At 39.0% G+C, this 22042-nt stretch overlaps 2 protein-coding genes across 2 annotated transcripts in view; both read left to right on the top strand.

Moving 5' to 3' along the window:
• The window catches only part of LOC129237751 (RYamide receptor-like), a 59308-nt gene that overhangs the window by 29785 nt on the left and 7481 nt on the right, over positions 1-22042 (top strand). The window contains exon 2 of the mRNA XM_054872679.1: positions 9417-9530. Coding sequence (XP_054728654.1) covers positions 9417-9530 — 114 coding nt within the window. The remainder of the gene's footprint in view (positions 1-9416; positions 9531-22042) is intronic.
• Positions 19113-20505, top strand: LOC129253139 (pancreatic triacylglycerol lipase-like). The gene is made up of 2 exons (XM_054891402.1): positions 19113-19379; positions 19782-20505. Exons 1-2 carry the CDS (start codon positions 19216-19218, stop codon positions 20503-20505), a joined length of 888 nt encoding a protein of 295 aa, XP_054747377.1. The 5' UTR covers positions 19113-19215.

Raw genomic sequence — 22042 nt, 5'->3', positions numbered from 1 at the left:
TTAATTTAGTTCAAGGAGATTCGTTTACATCACTTTTTGAATATGATATCGCGCAAGTGGTCGCCCTTAGCTCGTATAGCGTAATGTGCCCGTTTTTCGGCGTTTTCCATAGTTTTGGCCAGCGTCTCGGCCGATATGGCGGCTATTTCCCGTCGGATATTGGCCCTAAGTGCGCCTAGTGTCTTTGGCTTGTTGACGTAAACCTTAGATTTCAAATTACAGTAAAAAGTTATAGGGTTACTCAATGGGTCAGTTTAATATGGCCAACCCTGTATGTAAATCAAAGATGGATTAGTGCCAATAACTGTGAAATCGCTAGACAAACATGGCTAAGACTAAATCTACGTCTGCCCAAGAATACTATAAAATTGAGTAGACTTCAAATTAGGACCTTAATAGGGGCCCTCACAGTACATTGTCTCATAGGAAATCATGCAAGGAAATTAGGCATAAATACGGTAAAGGGATATATCGAGGACGTGCTCCGAAAGAAGATAGACCTCGATACAATGCAAGAATGCGAAACGCCACAGATAGAAACATAAGAAGACGAGCCTCTAGCATGAAAGCTGGCTACAAATACGGCGAACCCAGACATGGGCGAACAGAGTTGGTCTTTTATGGATGCCATTCTAGACCCTCCTGAAGTAGGGAAGGGAGTCATCCCAGAAGAGGAGGAGGGATTGTGTTAGTAGCCACACCATTCAACGCAGTAGAGTGCGGTCGCTGTAATTTGAATCTTACCTTACCCACAAAAAAAAAAAAATGTTCAATGCATTGAGAAATATCACTAATAAACGAAGGAAACAACAATGCCCCAAGAATACTGCTTTGTCGTATATCTGATGATGCAACGACTAAATAGGATTTAGCATCCACAACTACTACCGAATACCAGTTACTAGGCCAGGTTTTAAGCCATTGAATATATGTGGAATAAGAAACCATTTTCAAGACTGCGTGACTACAAATCTTTGTAGTACTTAATTAAATGCTTTGCAAAAATCTCTGTGCATAGATAATATCCACCTCACAGCCAAGCTCAAATGAATTTTTAAAGGATGGCTAGACCGATTAGCAGCGCATCCATGTTGAAAGGGGCTAATTACATTTTCGACAATAAAACATAATTAAACGCTGATAGCTAATTAAAAATGCTTTGATATTGTAGTAAGTTCGAGATTGGTCTATAATTTGAAATGTTGTTTTTAATCCCATTCTTGTGCATGTCGGTAATAATCCAAATTTGGAATTGCTCAATAAATACACGCATAGATGGGGATTTATTAAAGATATGGAGAATAAGGAACTTCCACACATTTTAATTAATAAATCGGATAAACAGTCATTATCTCACTTGTAGATATCTTAAGTGTGCCAATACTGGAACTAAAGGAGAAATAATTGAAGTGCCAGTCTGGCACTCCTCAAGTAGCACTGAAGCGCTGAAATCAAAATCATCCACAAGTTTTTGCAAGTCGAATCATCTAACAGACAAACGAAATCAGGGAATAGATTTTCAGTTTCTAGAGCCGAGTTTGATCTCTTTCTTTTCATTGAAAATCTGCGAAATTTGTTTTCTTCATATGGGAAAAAATCTTGGAAAATCAACTAAAATTTTAAACCTCTTTATAACACTAAATACTATAAAACTGCGTACCAAAATTTATTTTTAATTTCCTGTACAATTTTTATAATTACAATCAAAATTCATCAAATTTCTACGAATTTTATATACGATTTTGGAAATTTGTTTAAAATATTTTTTATTAAAAAAAATGTATTAAAATTATGAAATAAATAAATAAATAGTCGAAATGTGCAGGTCCTATATTTTCTACGCGGGCTGTAGGCATGAATACAACAGCAGGTAGAGGCCTAGACATATGCTCGGTAAGCCTGTGCTGCACATTCTCTCTATGCTATTGTTTGCTCACCATAAAAATTAAGGTACATATTAGCATAATTCTAGCTAGTTATATGCAGCCATAAAGCTGGGTTGGTTTGGGTTGGGTTGAGTGGGCTGGGATGTGTTAGTGTAAGTCAAAGGAGTCAGCGAATGGAAAAACGTGGGCATCATTAAGTCTACTGCTTGTTGCAAACATAGTGTTTAGTATTAAATTACTTATTTGACTAAAAATGAATTCTATGATACAACTGCCGGGTAGCGCGCGAGTAATTTGAGTAATACTAACTGCGCATCAGCATAAAAAATCACGCATACGCCCCGTGGGGTGGCCCTTAACACATGTAAGTGGACGCGTTTTCATTTTATGAAACCTCTTTAATTATGTGCCAGTTTGCGGTTTGTTTCTTTTTACGTCAGACGATTTACATAAAAAAGAGGTGGTTGGTTTAATGTTTTTTATTTATATTAAAATTAGACTAAAATCGCGTTGCGGAGAACGAATCGAGAACGTCAAGTGGATAGGGAATAGTTTTCTCGCGGGCCTTACTAAAATGCAGGGAGTATATGTTTAGTTCTGCGGATTTGTGCGTGAATATTAGTCACGATTTTGATTGGATGCCTTCTCGAATCCCCCTGTAGTCATGAAAATTCAAATAGTAGGGAATTTTTCGAGTAGAGGTTGGCCCTCGCCACGGAATGGCAAACAAGAACATTAGTTGAATGAAACAATTACATATATGTAAATATATATGTAAGTGTGGTAAGTTCGGTAATAAGCCACGTTGTTGTTCCCTGGACAGTACATCGACATTCTGTATACCGAACCATACACTGTGCTTTGCCTTTGTTCAATCGATCTGACGACAGTCGGAAACGACGGCTATGCTATTGAAACGATGCGTATTTATACCCGCGAACGACTGTCACTCCAATTGCATTCCTTTAATATTTATGGCAAGCTTTTATGCTGTTACAATACAGCAATAACACCTGCTTCTGATGGTAGTACTTTGCTGCTGTTTATGCTGATGCGCTGTACGATAGTAAAAAAAACAAAAAAACAGGAACAAAATTTTCGAGTTATCCCATATTCAGGATTGATTAATGAGTTGCTTTTAACTATTATTCAACTACCTGTAAAACTAATGAGAGTATTTGTGAATATTTTATGTAATGCCAGTAGTTTAACTTCTGTTCGCGCAAAATAGCATCCTTGGTGTAATTGGTTTCCCCTATCTACGCGAGCTGCATATATAGGGGCTACATACCCAGATCTTGGAGGGTTGTGAGAGTTACTTTCATACTCAAGGCAGGTAAGATCTCACACGTATCCCTTAAGGATTTCAGACCAATCAGTCTCTCCTCGTTCCTGCTGAAAACCCTGGAGAGGCTGATTAATCTGCACATTAGGAGTGAAATTCCTCGGGGGCGTTTATCGTGCGCTCAACATTCTTACTGTAAAGGCAGATCGGTAGAGTCTGCTTTGCATACAATTGTTGAGGATATCCAGGTGTCCCTCCATCAGAAGGAGTTCACTGTAGGCGCCTTTCTCGACATTGAGGTGGCTTTTAATAATGTCCTCCCGGAGGCAATCACCAGGTCTCTGGGTAAACTAGGAGTCGGAACCAAACTTATAAGCCACATCCACATGATGATTAGCGATAGAACGGTCGTGGCAGAATGGGGCGACACCTCTCTTCGTCGGCAAGTGAGCAGAGGCACTCCGCAAGGCGGTGTTCTCTCGCCACTACTCTGGATTGCCGTACTTAACGGTCTGCTGGAGGAGCTGGATAGGAGGGGCTGCAAGGTGATTGCCTACGCGGATGACGTGGCACTTATTGTCAGAGGCAAGGTTCTGGATAATCTGATGTAACTGATACAGGGTTATCTGAATCTAGTTATGAATTGGACCGCAAACTGCGGCCTTCGATAAATTCTCTGAAGACAGAGCTCGTCTTATTTACGAGGAAATACAAAATACCTAGAGTGTTTCTCCCCTCAATAGCGGGCGCTCCATTGGTGCTCTCTGACAAGGTGAAGTACCTGGGACTTATCCTTGACAGAGGTCTCACGTGGAAGCTAAACATTGAGGAGAGAATTAGGAAGCCAACAGTCACCTTGTATGGTTGCGGGGGCGCTATCGGCAAGATTATAAAACCAATCTTGCTATACAGAGTCCTTGTCTGGTGGAGCTCGCTAGAAAGGATGGTATCAGTTAAGAAGCTGGAGAGGGTACAAAGATCTGCCCTCATTGGGATCAGTGGGACGCTCCCTACCACTCCTAGTCTAGCGCTTAACACCATTCTGAATGTGGCACATCAGACTAAGGGGTTCGGGCCATAAGTTAGACTTAAGTTGAGGACACTCTAGGATTCTTAAAAATTTGGAGCTTATCCCCATGGTGCTGGATCATTGCACACCCTGCAAATATGTTCACGGATGGCTCGAAGTTGGACGGAAGGGTTGGTGGGGGAGTATTCTGTAAGGAGCTTCTCATAAAACTTAAATTCAGGCTTCCGGACCACTGCAGTGTTTTCCAAGCGGAGGTATCCCCAATTAAGGAAGCGGTGGACTGGTTGCTTACCTCGGTAATTACCGTTAAGTAAGTAAATATTTACTCCGATAGCCAAGCCGCAATTAGGGCCTTGGGCTCGTTGTTTGTGCGTTCGAGATTGGTTGGGGAATGTCTTGCTTCTCTCCCGATAGCATCCGAATACTTCGACATCAGGCTTATTTGGGTTCGCGGTCACCGCGGCATACAGAGAAACTGCTGGGCTGATGAGTTGGCTAAACAGGGAACTTTGGAGACGGTTTCGCCGCGAAATGAGAGGATTGGGGTTCCCTTAAGAACCTGGGCTAGTGCGCAAACGTGCAAGGTCGCGAGATCCTTCTGGCCATGGGTAGATCGGGACGCTCGAGGGAAGTGCTACAGCTAACAAAGTCCCAGCTCTCGAGTTTGGTGGGTACCTATGCCGGACATTGTCCGTTAGGTGTTCATGCCGTGAGACTTGGGATTGCCTCAAGTCCATTCTGCAGAAACTGTCTTGAGGACGAGGTGGAATCCTCTCAACACCTTCTTCTCAGCTGTCCCGCTCTCATCTGGCAAAGATTTAGACATCAGGGCTCTCATCTTTTTGCTTCGCCTGCGGATATAACGAGTCTAAATATCATAAATTTGGTGATGTTCATCAGTAGCTTGTTGGGGCTAATTACGAACGTAAATCAGCCACCGTCAGCGTCATCGTAAAATGCATGGTCATCATCGTCTCTAATTACAAGGCTCCTTCTTCCTTCCCTTCTCCTTTCTCCTCTCTCCTGTATGGCATCACCATGGACGAATTTTCAACATTTGTCCAAGTGTGCCCTAAGCTAGGGCCACCATTAAACCTAATCTAACCTGGGGTTAATGGCGACATTCATTCTTTGATTTTTTTTTTTTTTTTAGCATAGTAAAGACGAATATTATATTAATACTACGTTTTTCATTACTTTTCGAAGTTTTTGACTTTGATGTCATTAAAATTGAAAAATTAAAGTATTGCTATCTCAGTAAATTTTGAAACATTTGGGCAGCAAAAGGATTGGCAAAGAGCTATCACCCAATTCAACTCTTTTTGATTGCTTTAAGGTGACCTTATCTGGCTTATATAAACAAATTTGATGCCCAATTAATACCAGCTGATGCCAGTTTTGCCAAAATTACAGGACGATTTCACCAAATTTACTGCGGCCTCGAATGAAGAGAATTTCTGCTGATAACCTCATGAGTATCACATCTCTCGATAGACGCCATCGACATTTGTGTTGATAGTATCACTATTAGTAATTCTATTAATCCCATCGAGTGTACTCAGAAACTTCTTCTTAAATTTACTTTGTAATCTTTGATTATTTCTGAATCTACGCCTTCTAATAATTCTCCCACGCTTCTAATAAGCCCTACGACCTTAGAAGCTAGGAGATATGTACTCTTACTGTCCTTTATGTTTAATGTTGCTAGTGGCTCTTTAGATGGTACTCGTTTATTGAATCGTACCAATTTTAGTATTAAAAAAACCTATGTGTGTTGCTTGCTATTTTTTTATGTTCCCAATTAGAAGGCCGATTATGCCTCAAGGGCGCGCACACTAAGTGAATTAAATGACATTTCGAGTTTTATATCAATTTATTTTTGTTTAGAGAAATATGAATTCGCTAAAACTCCAACTCTTGCATTTAACCTCTTACTTTCCTAACTTTGTAAATAATTTTTGTGCTTTTGGTAACAAACTTTTTATTTGCCTATAGTCTGTAAGAAACTTATGTTTTCATAGACTAAATTTATATGATTAAACAAATAAACTGTGTTGATACAGCCAACATATTATAGCCACCGCATGCAGTCGTTGGATGCGTCTATGATGTATTCTGTCCAAAAGTCATACGCAGCGAAAGTCTCTGAATGGTGGGCCAGTAATGTTTGCCGAAAGGTCGAGAAGCGCAATGTAGTAGCTAGTGTGGTTGACACGGCCTTTCCAAGACCTAAAACCCAAAAGCCATTTTCCAGAATTAAAAAAAAGGCAACACCTGACTTTCAAGTTGAAGGGATATATGATTTACGAGTCCATCCTGAACTGGATGCTTGATTTAAGGAAGTTAAAAGGAAGGCAACGAGGTAGTGCAAAAAAATACTTTGCGAGGAGTATTTATATTGATTTTTAGTAAATTTTATCTCATAATAAATGCGTCTCAGTATACGTGGTTGTGTGATATGAGAAACGCTTTGCTGCCGGAGCACAAGTAGCATCGAGCCTTCTTCGCGAGAAGGCTGCGTCTGATCCTCGTCATTGTAAGGCACTGATCCAGTCAACTTAGTAAGAAAATTTTTTCCTGACTATAATAACACATTTTATAAGAAGTTTGCTGAACGATCCTTCATCAGAAGCTCTAAATTTCACATTCCGTAGTAGGCTTAAGTGTTGCAATGAATATGAAACTTAAATTAAATCTTCTCATTCACCACTCACCCATCAATAAGCAAGAGATTTTCTCACATTTGTAAAGAGGTGGTGCAAAATTTAATAATCCTTTGAAATAATATAGATAGTTTCAAATTCGCCTTAAAAAATGTACGCAGATAAACTAGAATCCATTAAACCCTTTGCAATCGCCAATTTTCTGTGAAGGCAGTACCAGGTAGTCGGAGCAAATTTAGCTTTTCGGAGTAATTTCTCCCTTATAGATTTAAAACAAATACGTGGAATAAGAAAACATAGAATTCATTGCATTGACTTATTGTGTTTAATTTTAAATTCAAATTACTGATCTAAACTTTAGTGATGCCGGAAATATTTGGCAGATACCAGATGGTATCGACAGCAAAGCGCTAAAATGAGTTTTGTTTTTTGGTTTCTGGAATTTTCTACAGAAATCTTTATATAGAAAGAAAATAACGCTCCAGCAAGGGATACTGATAGAGAGAAAAAACGTATATGTGCATCGGCGATTTCAAACTACCTATACGAGTATAGAAACCGCAAAACGCGGCAATCTGCAGAAATGCATGAAAATTTAAGACGCGAGGAGAAGAAACTGGATTTGAAAAAAAGAGAATTTTTAATAAGGAAAAGTTCGAGCAACTGAAAGCAGACTTCAACTACCATAATTCACAAAGATTTTTTAAAGGCATGAACGAACAAGGACGAGAGTTTAAGACAAGGACATACTACTGTAAAAATGAAGATGGTTCACTCTTAATGAAAAACCGCCAAATCCTCCAAGGGTGGACAACATATTTGGATAAACTTCGTGACAGAAACACCCACAGTTAAAGTCTTAAGAAATGGTAGAAGAACTTACTTTCCAGGAGTTCATGGCGGCTATTAAAGCCCAAAAAACAACTAATCCTGTGGTTTTGACGAAATCCCAACAGAGCTCTATAAATACATGAGTAATAAAAACCTACGTCGACTAATCTGACCACATGCAAAACACCAAAAGTCATGTGCGGAACTAACGACAAAAAACTGACTCAATTCATACTTACGCTCTCGCGAAAGCACTGCAGAACTATCATAGGTATGCTAACAGGCTGCACATTAGGGCGGGTCAATTTAAAAATCGCTCATTGCTCTGTGAAAATCGTATTCTATGGATCAAAATAAGAAACTTTGCCGAAGGAACCATACCTCTACAACGAATTCTGATGTCCCCCAATTTGGGTCGAACGAAAAATCCGACTTTGACCCATTTAGAGTGCTCCAATCGAGTCCAAATGTATGACCGACCCCCACTAACTTTGGACGGCCGATCCACCCATGCCAGTGGCACACCCCCTGGAACTCCCCTGGGGGGTTCCCCATACAATAATTTCAAAATATCACCATTTTTGGCCTTTACCTGACAAAAGAAACTAAAAAGTTCGACACAAATTGGGGGACATCAGAACTCGTTTCGTTGTTTTGATCCCTAGAATATGATTTTCACAGAGCAATGGGCGATTTTTTTGCCTCCCCACAAATCGACCCGGCCTACTGCACATGCGTACAAAATAGGGATTGCTAACACGGACAAATGCAGGAAATGCAGAGAGGATGTTGAGGAAACTTTAGAACACCTTCTGTGCGTTTGTCTGGCATTATTAAAAAACGCGTTTAAAATGCCTGGGAGCCCCACTGTTTGAGGGTCTGGAGGACGTCTTAAAAGCGAAGCTCCCAGCTTTACTTAGATTCGCCAAAAGCGCTGACATCCGACATGTTGTGTATTTTCGGTATTTATAGAGATCGGTCTGCATCTGGTATCGCTAGGGACCAAAAGGTCTACGCGTGGCTTATTGCCAGGCTCACCTAACCTAACATAATCAGTTTTTTTCAAAAAAACTTCTGCATATGAAGTTTTATATATTCATATCGAGTAAAATAAAATATAAACTTGAAGTCGGTACAAAATCGCATTGATTTTGGACAATTTTATTTGCGTACGATGACGCTTTCTTCCACTTAAAGCACACATACATAGTTTTTCCAAAAAGGGCACTTATCGAATACATACATTCGTACTAAAAAAGTGCGCGCTCTATGAATTTACAAGCAAACTTACTAGCTGCCCAAGCTTTTATGCCCACAGCCGTAGATTTTCTAGTATCGCTGCGTGGGGTCGATCATAAAAATTTTATCACCATTAACAAAATGATTTGAGATAATGTGAATTTCAATAAAGTCTGAATTCGTCATAGTATACGACCGGATAGCACGAAAGAGGCGAAAATAAAATATGCGCGTAATGGAAATGGTCTCACAAATGTGATTTGATTTTATTCATAAGCAAACAACAACACATTAAGCCAATTGCTCTTGAGCACACCACACACACACACACAACCCCTCCTATGTGAAACTGAGTGTTTTTATTTGTTGATTGCAGTAGCTGGCGTTCACATATGTCCCTTTACGCACAGTACAAGTAGATTAAGCGTTTACTATTTATTATATAATAGCCGAATCCTCATTGTTTTCGCTTCTCGTTTCAGGCTTGCAAAATTCATCATAGCAGGCGTTTGGTTTATTGCCCTGGCAACGGCACTGCCCATACTCATCGTGTCCAAGTTGTCGCAGCCGGAGCGCTGGTTCGTCGAGTGTCAGAGGTGAGTGCGAATTATTTATAAATTACACTTCCACAAGGAGGTACCGGGGATATACTTCCTTTAAAAATGTATATGCACTGGCATGAAAAATAGGCAAATATGTGCTTGTGTGAGATAATTTTTGAAATGTAATGCATACATTTTTTATAGTAAAGGGTGGTTAAATTTCAAGGGCCGATTTTGAATGTGAACCACACCTAAACGTCAACGACACCATAGGACTTCTTTCTTTGGGGTTATTTGAAAGAAAAGGTGTACGTCGATAAGCCAGCAACAATTTAAGAGCTAAAGGGTGAGATAATTCGGCACATTACCGACATAGAACCTCAATTATGCCTCAGCGTCATCGAAAATTTGGACCATCGGTTGGAGGTGTGCCGCCGGGGCCGCGGCGACCATTTGGCCGATATTTTGTTTCATGCGTAATTGAACTATACCAATATTATCATAACAAAGAGAAATGGTAATAATTAAAAAAACAATTATATTTTATTGAAAATCAACACCGGCCCTTGAAACTTAACCACCCGTTACAACTCACGCACCACAAAGCGCGCAACTTTCGATATGTGCGAGTGTGTACAACAGCGTAATGAAACAAACCTATGCGCAGGGTGGTTCATTTAGTGCCTAGTGGTTAAAATTTGGTTGGGCGGGAAATAAGACACAGGAAAGGGGAGGAATAAGACAGAACCCAGGGCTTGGATTAGAGGACTTGAGGATGACAACCAATGAGCGGTGATTTACGTTTGTCTTAATCGCTTCAAGCTGTTGATGAATTTCACCAGATTTATGATATTTAAATCCGCAATATCTGCTGGTGTAGCGAAAAAGTGAGAGCCCAGATATTTAAACCCTGGGCCCGACAAGAGCAGGGCAGTTGAGAAAAAGGCTGAGATGAGTTCACCTCGTTTTCCAAACGAGCTTGTGGAGCTGTGTCCAGCTCATTCTATTAGTCATATTTTCGTATTTTTCGTTACAGTTTCTCAAGTTTGAGTACTCATTCCTCAATGAAAGTTTCAAATTGCAAGATTTAACCCGCGAATCGGCTCTGGGTGGTTGGCGTTGTTGTTGTTGTAGCAACATACTTAACCCTGTCAGTGCAATGTAGATTACGTCTAGCTCATCTAACGGTAGGCCCAGGATACTTGTTGTTTCGACAGGTTGGGTCTAGAGGTGGAGGAATGTTAAATGAGTGGATTTGATGGGGCATGTGAAAAGGTGGGTAGCATTGTGCGGGGTGCCTTCACATGTAGGACATATGTTTGGTATGTCGGGGTCTGGATAGGTGGGAGTTTAACCTACTACATTATTGCCAGAATTGTTCCAAGGTAACGCGGGTCTCTCGGGGTAGCTGAAGCTGTTCATCTGCTGTGGGTGCTGGTTGGACTCCGATTGCGGCATTCGAGGGTCTGGAGCTTAAAAAGGTGGTAGGTGTCTCCCGATGGATGACGTTAATTGTCTGTCTAAACACTATCCGGTCCAGTAGTGTAGATTTGTTTTGTCCTGGACCTCGTCGGAGTAGTTGAAGAGGTGTCTCCTGACGTGTCTGGGAGACGGCTTTGGTTTAAGCAGGTGTCTACATGGGTGGAACCTGCGGAAGTGCGGAAGCCCCCGAGTAGAAACTGTTTGCTAAGCAGTTTATTGTCCTCCTTTACAGGAAGCATCTGTGCCTCGTTATGCAGATGTTGAAGTGGGGATATCCGGAGGCAACCCGTCGCTGTCCGAATGGCAGTATTTTGGCTAGTCCATTGCGTATCAGGCAGCCAAACAGGCGCAGCGTAATTTAGAAACGGCAGACAAACTGCTTGAAATACCGCCAACAACATTTTTTTGTGTTTGCCCCAAATACTGCCGATTAGCGATTTGAGGACCTTGTTGCGGTTTGGGACTTCAGTAGCAATTGTGGTTGTGTGTGCAGAGAAGGAGATCAAACTGTCGGAGGTAACTCCCAAGATTTTGTAGTTGTTAACAGACGGTATTGGTGTGCCGTCGATTTTTAACTTAAGTTGCAGTTTGACCTTCTTTGCCCAGGTGGTAAAAAGCGTCTATTTGGTGACTGCCTATCCATATTCCATATTTCTGACACACCGTAAATTTTATCGTAACTTTCAAAGTGAAATAAAAAAATCAGTAGTTCAATACCGAAACGCTTGCTCAATCACCCTGTATATATGGTAAACATATTCACTACTTCTATTCACTCAAGCATTTTATGAGTTATAGTGGCGGTTGTGCATCATTTTTCAAAGCCTTTTAAGACATTTACTTCTTCATGGCTGCAACGGTTTCAGTTGTGGATAGCAGTAAATAAATTGTATACGCCTGTTGAAGCCCGCTTTCAAGTAGGCACACAGCCTGTCAACAGTGTCTGGGTGCCTTGGATAGTTGCACAGATTTACGGAATATGACATTTTCAATTATGCTGGGTTGCGACAAAATATCCATCCGTGAGGGTCATAAGTAAAGCAGCCAAGTGGATAGGAGATGAAAAATATGGGTAGCAGAAAATTTTAAAATATCAGCACAAAGTCCACGCATAATAGTGCTAAGGAATAGAGCCATATGGATTGACATTTTTTTCGCTTGCTACTCAAGTTACTTTGCTGCATGGCATAACAGTAAAATATGGAAACTCTATGCCGCACATATTTACATAAAAACGACTAACTCCTACACTCAGCCACTTAGCAGTGAAACGCGCAGATTCGTTCTAGTGCTGCGGTTGGGTGCAGGATCCTGGGGCTGCTACTGCATATGCACATACATCTATTCTTATTGCAACAGCAGCAGCGTCAGCGAGGATTTCACGATTCATACAGCTGTGTGTGCAAGTGTGTGGGAAGTATGTACTTGTATGTGTGCAATGAATGTTTTGATTGAGTGCGGATCCGGTGGGTACGGCATTTTATAGCCCGACAGTGCAATCGTTTAGAAATATCAAATCCTGTCACAATAAACTAACTACAAAGCAACATGCAACATTCAATGCTGCTGCACAGCTCGCCACACTGGATATTAGAAATGTTTTCAACAGTTTAAGTTGGGACGACGTAATTGAAGCCTTAAAGGTAAAATTCAAGATCCCGAATAATCTATTGAAGATTATTCGTAGCTAGAATGGCGTGCTCTTATTCGAAACGCGAGAAGGGTGTGAGACTAAACAAATAACAGCAGGTCCTGCCCAAGGATCAATACTCGGACCTGAACTCTCGAATATAAGCTACAATGAAATCCTTCGAATGAGATGCCTGCAGCTGTGCATTTAGTGGGATACGCAGATGGCATTGCAGCTGTAATCATCGCCCGAAACACTGACGAAACCAAAACGAAGTTAAATCAGGTGATGATCCGAGTTCAGACATGGCTAGAAGACCATGGATTAAAGTTGACCACAGAGAAAACAAAGCTAATCCTTCTAACGAACAGACGTATCCCATTAGAAGTAGACATACAAGTACTCGATGCCACTTTATCGACAAAAAGAGTGGTCAAATACCTAGGGGTGCAATTAGACACAAGGTTAACTGGGTTACTGGGCGCACACAAGAGCTGCCAGCGGCATGTTAAGTAAGCTCATGGCAAACCTTGGAGGTCCAACGCAGAACAAGGGAAAACTGTTAATGGACACGACGAACTCGATTATCTTATACAGATGCGAAATATGGGCAGATTCGCTAAGTGTGCAATGCCGGCGGAAAACTCTGCAATCTGTGCAACGCTCCTGCGCTCTCAGAGTGGCTTCGTCATACAGAACAGTATCTGAAGCAGCGGTGTTTGTTATCAGCGAACCATACCTATAGATATTCTAGCACAAGAGCGCAAACGGAGATGGGAGGCAAAAATCTCACGAACCCCAGTACCACGCTTCTCCGATATTAGAGTTCAAACGCTCACACTTTGGCAGGCAAGATGGAACTCTGAACGGTATGTTAGATGGACAGCGAGACTAATACCCGATCTAAAAAAGTGGGTAGAAAGAAAGCACGGTGAGGTTAACTTTGCCTCACACAGTTTTTGTCCGGACATGGGTCCTTTCGCAAGTATCTGTGGCGAATGGGAAAAGTGAGCCAACCAAACTGCATATGTGGAGATACTGAGTATGATGAAGCGGAGCACACCTTTTTTAAATGCGAGAGGTGGAACGTAGAGAGAACAGGTCTGCAACGAGCTATTGGTGTTTTAGTTTAGTTGTTTTTACACCAGATTTTTCCCTACTCTCTCCTCTTTTTCTCTAAGTCACTCTAAGTAAAGCCACAACATGTAGACGTCCAGATAAGCCTGTCAAATTCGCTCTAATGCGATTACTTTTTCAATTTTTCATTTCTTTCATTTTCCCTTGCATTTTCGATTTTTCATGTTAACCAGTTGTCAAAAGTTTTCCACTTAATAAATCCTGCATTAAATTTTATTGGTTCCTAGTCTACTTATATGTTTTTTTATTAGTTAAATTAAGTGGTGCTTGAACTAACAAACACACACAAACCTGATGCAGGCAGTCGTATACTTGCTACTCATGGCACTATAACGAAATCGAGAAAGACATAAAAAATAATGGCTGATTGGAAAGTTTTAAAACCAATGCTATTAACTAATAGAGAAGCCAAAGTTTGTAAGCCTTTTTAACATATTTTTCCCCATTTGACAGCAGAATAAATTTTAGCTCGAACTTTGATTTCATTCTTTGTTTACAAGCCATTTAAATTCTCTGTGTTAGTGTATTTTTTATAATGAAAAAACCGAATATCGGTCAGCAATAGAAATTTATAAAAAAAAAAAATTGTAGAAAATGGTGAAACGGTTCCGCTCCTTCATTTCCAACTCCTCATCGATAGGTTTTAGAGTTTACACGTGGCCGCAGAATCTTTGAAGAAGCACCACTCAGTGAACGTCCAAAAAGTGGCTCAACTAGAGAAATCATTGAGCAAATTTACGATATTGTTTATGAAGTTTCAAGTTCGACCAAGCATAAAATTACTGATACCAAAGGCACCGCGGGGCATACTTCGCGCAAGTAGAGTTATTCCACTTTAAACTTCTGTCAAAAAACCAAACACTACGTATGTAAGTATTATGCTCTCTTACGACCAATCATGACGTACGGTTGTGAAGTGCGAACGAAGAAGATGAATGAAGTGAACCAAATAGCAACGTTCGCAAAACATTCGTACTAAACACAGTGAAATTACCACCTGCGGACACACCTCCCATGAATGGACTAAAGTCTAAGAACCACGTTTTACTTTGCAATTTTAGAACTTATCCCTCTGCGATAATCTAATCACCCGCATTACAAAAGAAAAAACACATACAACAATAACCAGTATTTGATATACTCATATATATGTTAAGTCATTCTAAATTTGTAATAAAAAACTGCGCATATATAAAACCCACACAGGAAGTTTATTAGTTGTTTTGAAAAATTCCATAATTAATCATACTTATATTATACATAGAGTGAAGGACTTAAGGGGGGAACTCCATGTAAAATAAAAAAAAAAAAAATCGATTTTTTTTCATAATTTCGAAAGTATAGCACCTTAAGAATGTACTGTGAAATTTTTTATGCGGAAATTCCTAATATTATAGCTTCTACAGCCCACTAACTATGTAGAGAGCGGTCCGAGCGCTCCTGTACCTCAAACTTTAAGCTCATTTATCTCGAATCTGTATTTTTAAAAACTGCTCGTGTCGTAACTTAAAAAGTTATCCACCGATTTGTTTGAAGCTTGGTGAGGCCTTTCTGTGCATTACTATCGGAAGGATAAATCTAAAATTTCAGATATTTCGCGTTGACAAATTACTTTTTGGGAGTTAAAAATGTCAATAAAATAGCCCTAAATTCTGACTTTTCTTCAAAGGCTTATTTTATAATTAATTTTATACTTGTTTTTTAATTTTATAAGTTCATCCTTTCCGTTAGTATATTATAAAAAAAAATCCAATATCATTTTTTTGTTTCAGATCGATAGATTAACAGTATTAAATAGAGCAGTTTGGCACCTCGCCACGTAGGCAGCCGACAAGAAATGATCCTGAGCCGCCATTTTGGAAAAAAAATGAAAGACATTTTTTTTGGATGTTTTTGTACTCTCGAAAGGTTAAATAAAGTTTTGTTAAAGCTTCAAAAAAATACAATTATTTTATCACCTTTAAAAATATGTTTAAAAAATTACCTAAATTTAGGCTTCTACATGGACTTCCCCCCTTAAGTTTACATACAGTAGCATATTTTCTTATTTCCCAGAAGGCATAAAATAATTCAATAAACTGTGGATGAAGTTTTTTCGGAATTCAAATTTATTCATAAATTTACAAAAATTAAACTTTTTCACTTGCTTTATAACAAAAAAATAACAAAACAACAAAAAAGCGGTATGACAGAAGTCTGCATACAGTTCAATTAGCTTAAAAAAAAAATTTATTTATTTTAAAACTATCTTTTTTGAATAGTTTTAGTATTTAGTTGGTCCACTACTGTTATCATTTACTGCTTGGAGGTATCGGCGCATTGATCCAACGAGTTGGGTAAGGTATTCCCGTGTTATTTGGTTCCCTGCCTCCATCAACTCTTTCTTTAGCCATTTTGCGTCAGTTACTTTATTTCGTAGAATTTTTCTTTCTAAAAGCTCCAAAAAGTTTTAACGGACCTAAATCCGGACTCTGTACTTAGTTGCCTGGATGCGTAATATAAGCGCCATTCTTTGGCAGTTAGTGCAAACAGCTTAGGGTAATTGTCTTGTTGGAAAACTCAGCCTTGCCCTTGCATTCTACCAATGGCTTCAAATATTGTTCCAATATGTTTTTGAAGTAAAACTTCTTAGGCGTCGATGGACGAGCGAGAATGGAGAGTAAAATTTCAAGACCATGCAACGTTTTGGGCATTTTCGTTCCGCGAGAGAGAAAAAAAAAATAACGTACAGGAAAAGGAGAAAGAGTGAGAGCTATACCTTATATATATATCTTAGATACGCTTTAGGTTATTTTTCCTGAGTTTTTCCTTGTGGTTGCTAATTTCTAGTGAGAAATAACCCTGCCTACTTTTTGGCCCTTGTTTGTTGGTGCAAACTTGTAGAAAATATATGGTTGGTGCCTACTTTTTGGCGTTATATTTCCTTGGTGCCTACTGTTTCGGGCGTTTTTTGGTACCAATGTTTTTTTTGTTTTTTTTTTTTTGTTTTTTGGTGCCTACTTTTTGCCGCTTATTACCGTTTCCTGGCTAGTGCTAGTGCGTACTATAAAGTGCTATCCATTCTGGCGTCGGATTTATTTATTACACGCTTTGTGTCCGGCGTTTACCTAGACCGGTCGACCCTTCTCCGTTTTTTGTAAATTTTGTCTAACTGTATTCTCTGCAAATGTTTTGAATTTATTTAGGTATATATTCTTTCTCTCTCTCTCTCTCTCTCATTCTCCCTCAGATCTCTCCCTCTTACTTTCACTGCCTTGAAAGATTCATTATATCGGTCCATAGTACCTTGAGTAAAGGTCATATATTCAACGCCAGATGAAGCATTATCTCCCAAAACCATTACGCTACCTCCAACGTGCTTGACAGTAGGCATCAAATTTTTCATTTTCAAATCCGCATTTCTTCTCCTCCATTTGTATTTTAGCCCGGCCTTCACTTCAGAAGAACTTCGATTCGTCAATAAATAAAACTTTAGATCAGAAATCCATGCCATGATCCCATGCAAACTCAATCCGAAGGCGACGGTTTTTTTGTCTGAAATCAAAGGTTTTTTACGTGGCGTTCTGCTGAGTTTCTTTTAAGTTCTTGGATGAACACTTTTTCCGGATGTCTCGTCTAATTATGCGATTTTAGTCGGGTTTCCCTTAAAATGGGCGCCTGGTTTGACTTTTATTTTCATACGTATTGTCACATACATATATTATGTACATATGTAAAGCAACAATATGTAATTGAAATTTTCGAATAACGGTACTTTACAGCTACTTCTTCAATGTTTGCTTTACGTGAGTGAACCAAAGCAGATGAATATGTGTGGACTTTTGTCATACCACTTTTTTCTTGTTTTGTAAATTTTTCTGTTATAAAACAAGCGAAATAATATAATTATTGTAAATTTATGAATTAATATGAATTCCGAAAAAATTTCATCAACAGTTTTTTCAATTATTGTATACTTTCTGGGAAATAAGAAAATTTGCTGCTGTATGTAGACTTGAGTCATTCGTTGTATGTATGCAAATTCGCATGTATGTAGTTATGTTTTACGGAATAGGAACAAAAAACCATATTAAAATTATTTCGCCTTAAATAAATATTAAACAAAAACGTTCAAAAATATTTTAATGCTTAAAATAACCCATCTGCAACGCTTGGACTTCTTCTTCACGGTAGCCATTGCGGCCCACAGCACCTGTGTTTTCGCCTTGAATAGGTAGATAGGTAGGTAGAAGTGGCAGTGAGTCTTTAAACCAACTCACTTAAACCGTTGCCAACCCATTTGATACCGCAGTAGCAGTTCACCTTCTACTCCTCGTGAAACCAATTTGTTTTAAGTGCAAACCCACTGATTTGGCTGACACTTATATCCCTAAGCTCTTCAGTACCATTCAAGAGCGAAGAGCCGAAGTATCGAAACCTAGTAGCATACCACGCAGGACAGTGACAAAGAAGAAGTCTGGCAGACTCTTCCTCCTCCTCATTCTCGCAGATTCAGACATAGTCGAAATGGCGTACGTTCAATGTTTGAGCGTGTCGCCACTATCATAAATGAAATTTCTGGGCAAACACTTTTTCAAGCAGTTACCGAGCTCATCCTCTATTGCAAAATCGGGAATTTCTATTTATAAATATCTACGATTTATGCCAGAGTTTAAAACACTCCAAAATTTAAATAACAATATAAATAACAGAATAACAACAATGCATTTGTTAAAAATCAAAAATAACTTTTTTACCCACGACAGCACAAGGTGGCGCAAAACTAATGATCGAATTTTGTTTTCGAATCACTTTTTACCAAATAAAAAAAAATATTTTGAGTGATGGAAATTTATACTTTGGCCCTTTAGCGCACCCCATTGCTTGTCTGTTCGTTTGCAGCAGCTCTCGAGTTCACACGTGTGAAATTGATTGGAATACGACGTCATTTGCAAAAGTTATAAATCTTCTGATAGGGTGACTAATTTTGTGCCACCTTGTATTTAGCATGCGTTGTAGCATTGATTCTTATCGACCACATAGCAATGCTTTGTTCATATAAAAGTAATTTTTTTCTTGTCCAGTACTGCAATAAATTAACGGTTTCCGTTTATCAGCGCCACCACTTGATGACGATTTAAATTTTATATTAGTCGAGCTTCTATTTTGCTGATATCGATGCAATAAATACGATTAGCTGATTCATTTAAAATTCGTTATTTAGTGCCCCCCGCTAGGTATATAAACTGTTTACCTTCTCAACAGAAATCATTCGTAGTTGAAAATAATTCCATAATGAAAGTCTTTTGGATTTTGGCAGTCTTTGCTTTAGCAGGTAACTTAATTGTGCTACCGAAATTTCTTAAGGCCAGTAACTACAACAATAACTTCTTTTGAATAGTTGCGGCTGTGCCCATTCCTGAGGAGGAGCGCGTGAGTGGTGAAAATGGTTGGTATGTACCTCAGGCTAATGGCTCATACGTATGGGTTTCGATAGAAGAGGGCGACAGTATGTTGGAGGAATTGGAGAAACAGGAAGAAATGGAGGGACACCTGTCAACTGTGCCTGTAACTTTTTACTTGTATACAAACCTAAATCCCTCCAAAGGACAAAAGATTAGCGAAAGCGCCTCATCGATTCGAAGTTCTAACTTTGATGCTAGCAATCCAACGAGGTAACGAAAGAATTGCAAATATGGGTGCACTTAGCAAAAATCAGCAAATTCGCAAGGAATTTATTTTAATTTTTTTTTCTTTTTATTATAATTTTTCGGTTATTTCTAATCAGCTTTGTCGTGAATTATATATGAAAAAATCGTTCTCATAAATAACTCTATAACGCAACAGCAGATTTGCAATTTACGCTCATGAATTATAATGCAATCCAAAGGCAAAACGTGGGAATAAATTGCAAAGCCCCTTGCAACAAACTTTTGAATTTATGAGAATGACTTTCTTGCATGAAATTTAAGAAAAGCCTGAGCTAAACATTTATTGTGTGCCAAGATTATTTTTGTGTGTAAAAATTTCTAGCACAATACTGATTTTTTATATGTACCACTCCACCACCATTGCAGATTCGTGATCCATGGCTGGACACAGAGCTACACCTCCGGCATGAACAAGGATATTCGCGCTGCATGGCTGGCCCGTGGCAAATACAATGTGATCGTTGTCGATTGGGCGCGTGCTCGTTCCGTTGATTACGCTTCTTCCGTTGTGGCTGTACCCAAAGTGGGAAAGAAGGTTGCCAGCTTGATTAATTACTTGGTAAAATACCACGGTTTGCTTCTCGACACGACCGAAGTAAGTGGTCATAGTTTGGGTGCTCATGTTGCCGGTTATACTGGTAAATTAGTTGAGAATGGCAAACTTCACGCGATCATCGGTATGGATCCCGCTTTGCCGCTTTTCAGCTACAAAAAGACAAAGAAACGTCTGAGTTCCAATGACGCCAATTATGTTGAAACTATTCAAACCAATGGTGGAATGTTGGGTTTTTTGGAGCCCATTGGTAAGACCTCTTTCTATCCAAATGGCGGTAAGAGTCAACCTGGTTGTGGCTGGGATTTAACTGGCGCATGTGATCATGGTCGCTCTACTACCTACTACGCTGAGTCAGTGTCTCGAAACGATTATCCCAGTGTGAAGTGCAGTGACTACACGTCAGCAGTGAAGAATGCATGTGGCAGTACCTACAGTAGTGTAAATATGGGCTCACAAACCAATGCTTATGTGGCTTCGGGCGAATACTATGTACCTGTACTGAGTTTTTCCCCTCATGGTTATGGCAACGCTTAAAAAATTTGATAAAAAATAATGAAATAAATAATAAATAAAATAAAATAAAAATAAATAAAGTATTGTTTTATTGTATGCGCAAAGGCAGTAGCCTACTAAGTTGATATATTATTATTATTATTTATAGGGGATATATACTATGTATATGACCCTAACTTAATTATCATAGCACACTGGCCAAAGCTGATATATATTTCTAAATATTTCATGAAAATGATTGATAGATTACGTCTGTTATTGCCCACGTGACATTCGTAATTGCCAATATACAACGAACCCTGTAGTATTTTTCTATTAAGGCTTACTACAAAGACGGCGGCTGTCGTAGCCGAATGGTTTGGTGCGTGACTACCATTCGGAATTCACAGAGAGAACGTTGGTTCGAATCTCGGCGAAACACCAAAATTAAGAAAAAGTTTTTTCTTATAGCGGTTGCCCCTCGGCAGGCAATGGCAAACCTCCGAGTGTATTTCTGCCATGAAAAATCTTCTCATAAAAAATATCTGCCGTTCAGACGCAAGACGCACACCACAAAGAGAAGGAGGAGCTCGGCCAAACATCCAAAAAATTAAAATAAAACAACGAAAATTCAAATTGACTTGGCAATTATTATTATTTTTGTGTGCAACCATTAATGACATTTATTTTAAGGGGACAGATACCTGTGGAATTTCGAAAAAAAAACATTTTTTTTTAAGACTATGTCAAAATAAATTTAGGACGTAAATTTAGGTATTTCTTATATTATAGATCGTCAACCGTGAGGACTCTATTCTATGCGTTCGAGCGCTGGGGGAGGAATTTTCATGTATTCAGACGTGTTTTTCTCAAAACTAAATTTTTTGAAATGGCGTACACGATAACTCGAAAAGTTATTTACCGATCTCCCGGAAATTTTGCACTCATCTTTTTTATGATATTATTTCAAGTTTTCGAAAATTTTTCGAAAGAATTTTCTGTAATTAAAAATAGTAGGGAAATTCGCCTCAAAACTCTTTTTTTTAAGCATTTTATTCCGCGAATTTTTTGTTCCATTTTTCCATTTTTGTTTAAACCATATAGAAATTGTAACATTAATAAGCAAAAAAAATTTTGTGTTTTTGTATTCAGGTCACTGACGCCGATGCTGCAATGCCCGCTGATTGAGAAGCCACTCTGCGACCTTCCTCGAAGTATACATCCGCCATTTTAAATGATTATAATAAAAAAAAAGTTTATATTATTTGAATGTATAAATAAACTGTATGCCAAAAAAATATATTGACTTCTTCATTTTAAATAATTGTAATGAAAATCAGGGAAAATATGGCCGTTTACAGGTATCTGTCCTCTTAATATTTATAAAATATTCTGTTCAGCATCTTTACTCAACCTGCTGTTAAACCCCACTACCCTCAGACACAACTCTCTTGTCGTGCAGGTAAATATAAATGGAAAGAGAAATGGATAGAAACGCGAACCATCAGTGGAATTTCAGAGAAACATATCGTAAATTGCATTTTGTGGTTTTCTGCAACGAACAGCTACGAAAAGCTTA

This window comes from Anastrepha obliqua, chromosome 1 (assembly GCF_027943255.1).
Source record: "Anastrepha obliqua isolate idAnaObli1 chromosome 1, idAnaObli1_1.0, whole genome shotgun sequence".
Lineage (NCBI taxonomy): Eukaryota > Metazoa > Arthropoda > Insecta > Diptera > Tephritidae > Anastrepha > Anastrepha obliqua.
This window is presented reverse-complemented; position numbering and strand designations above follow the sequence as displayed.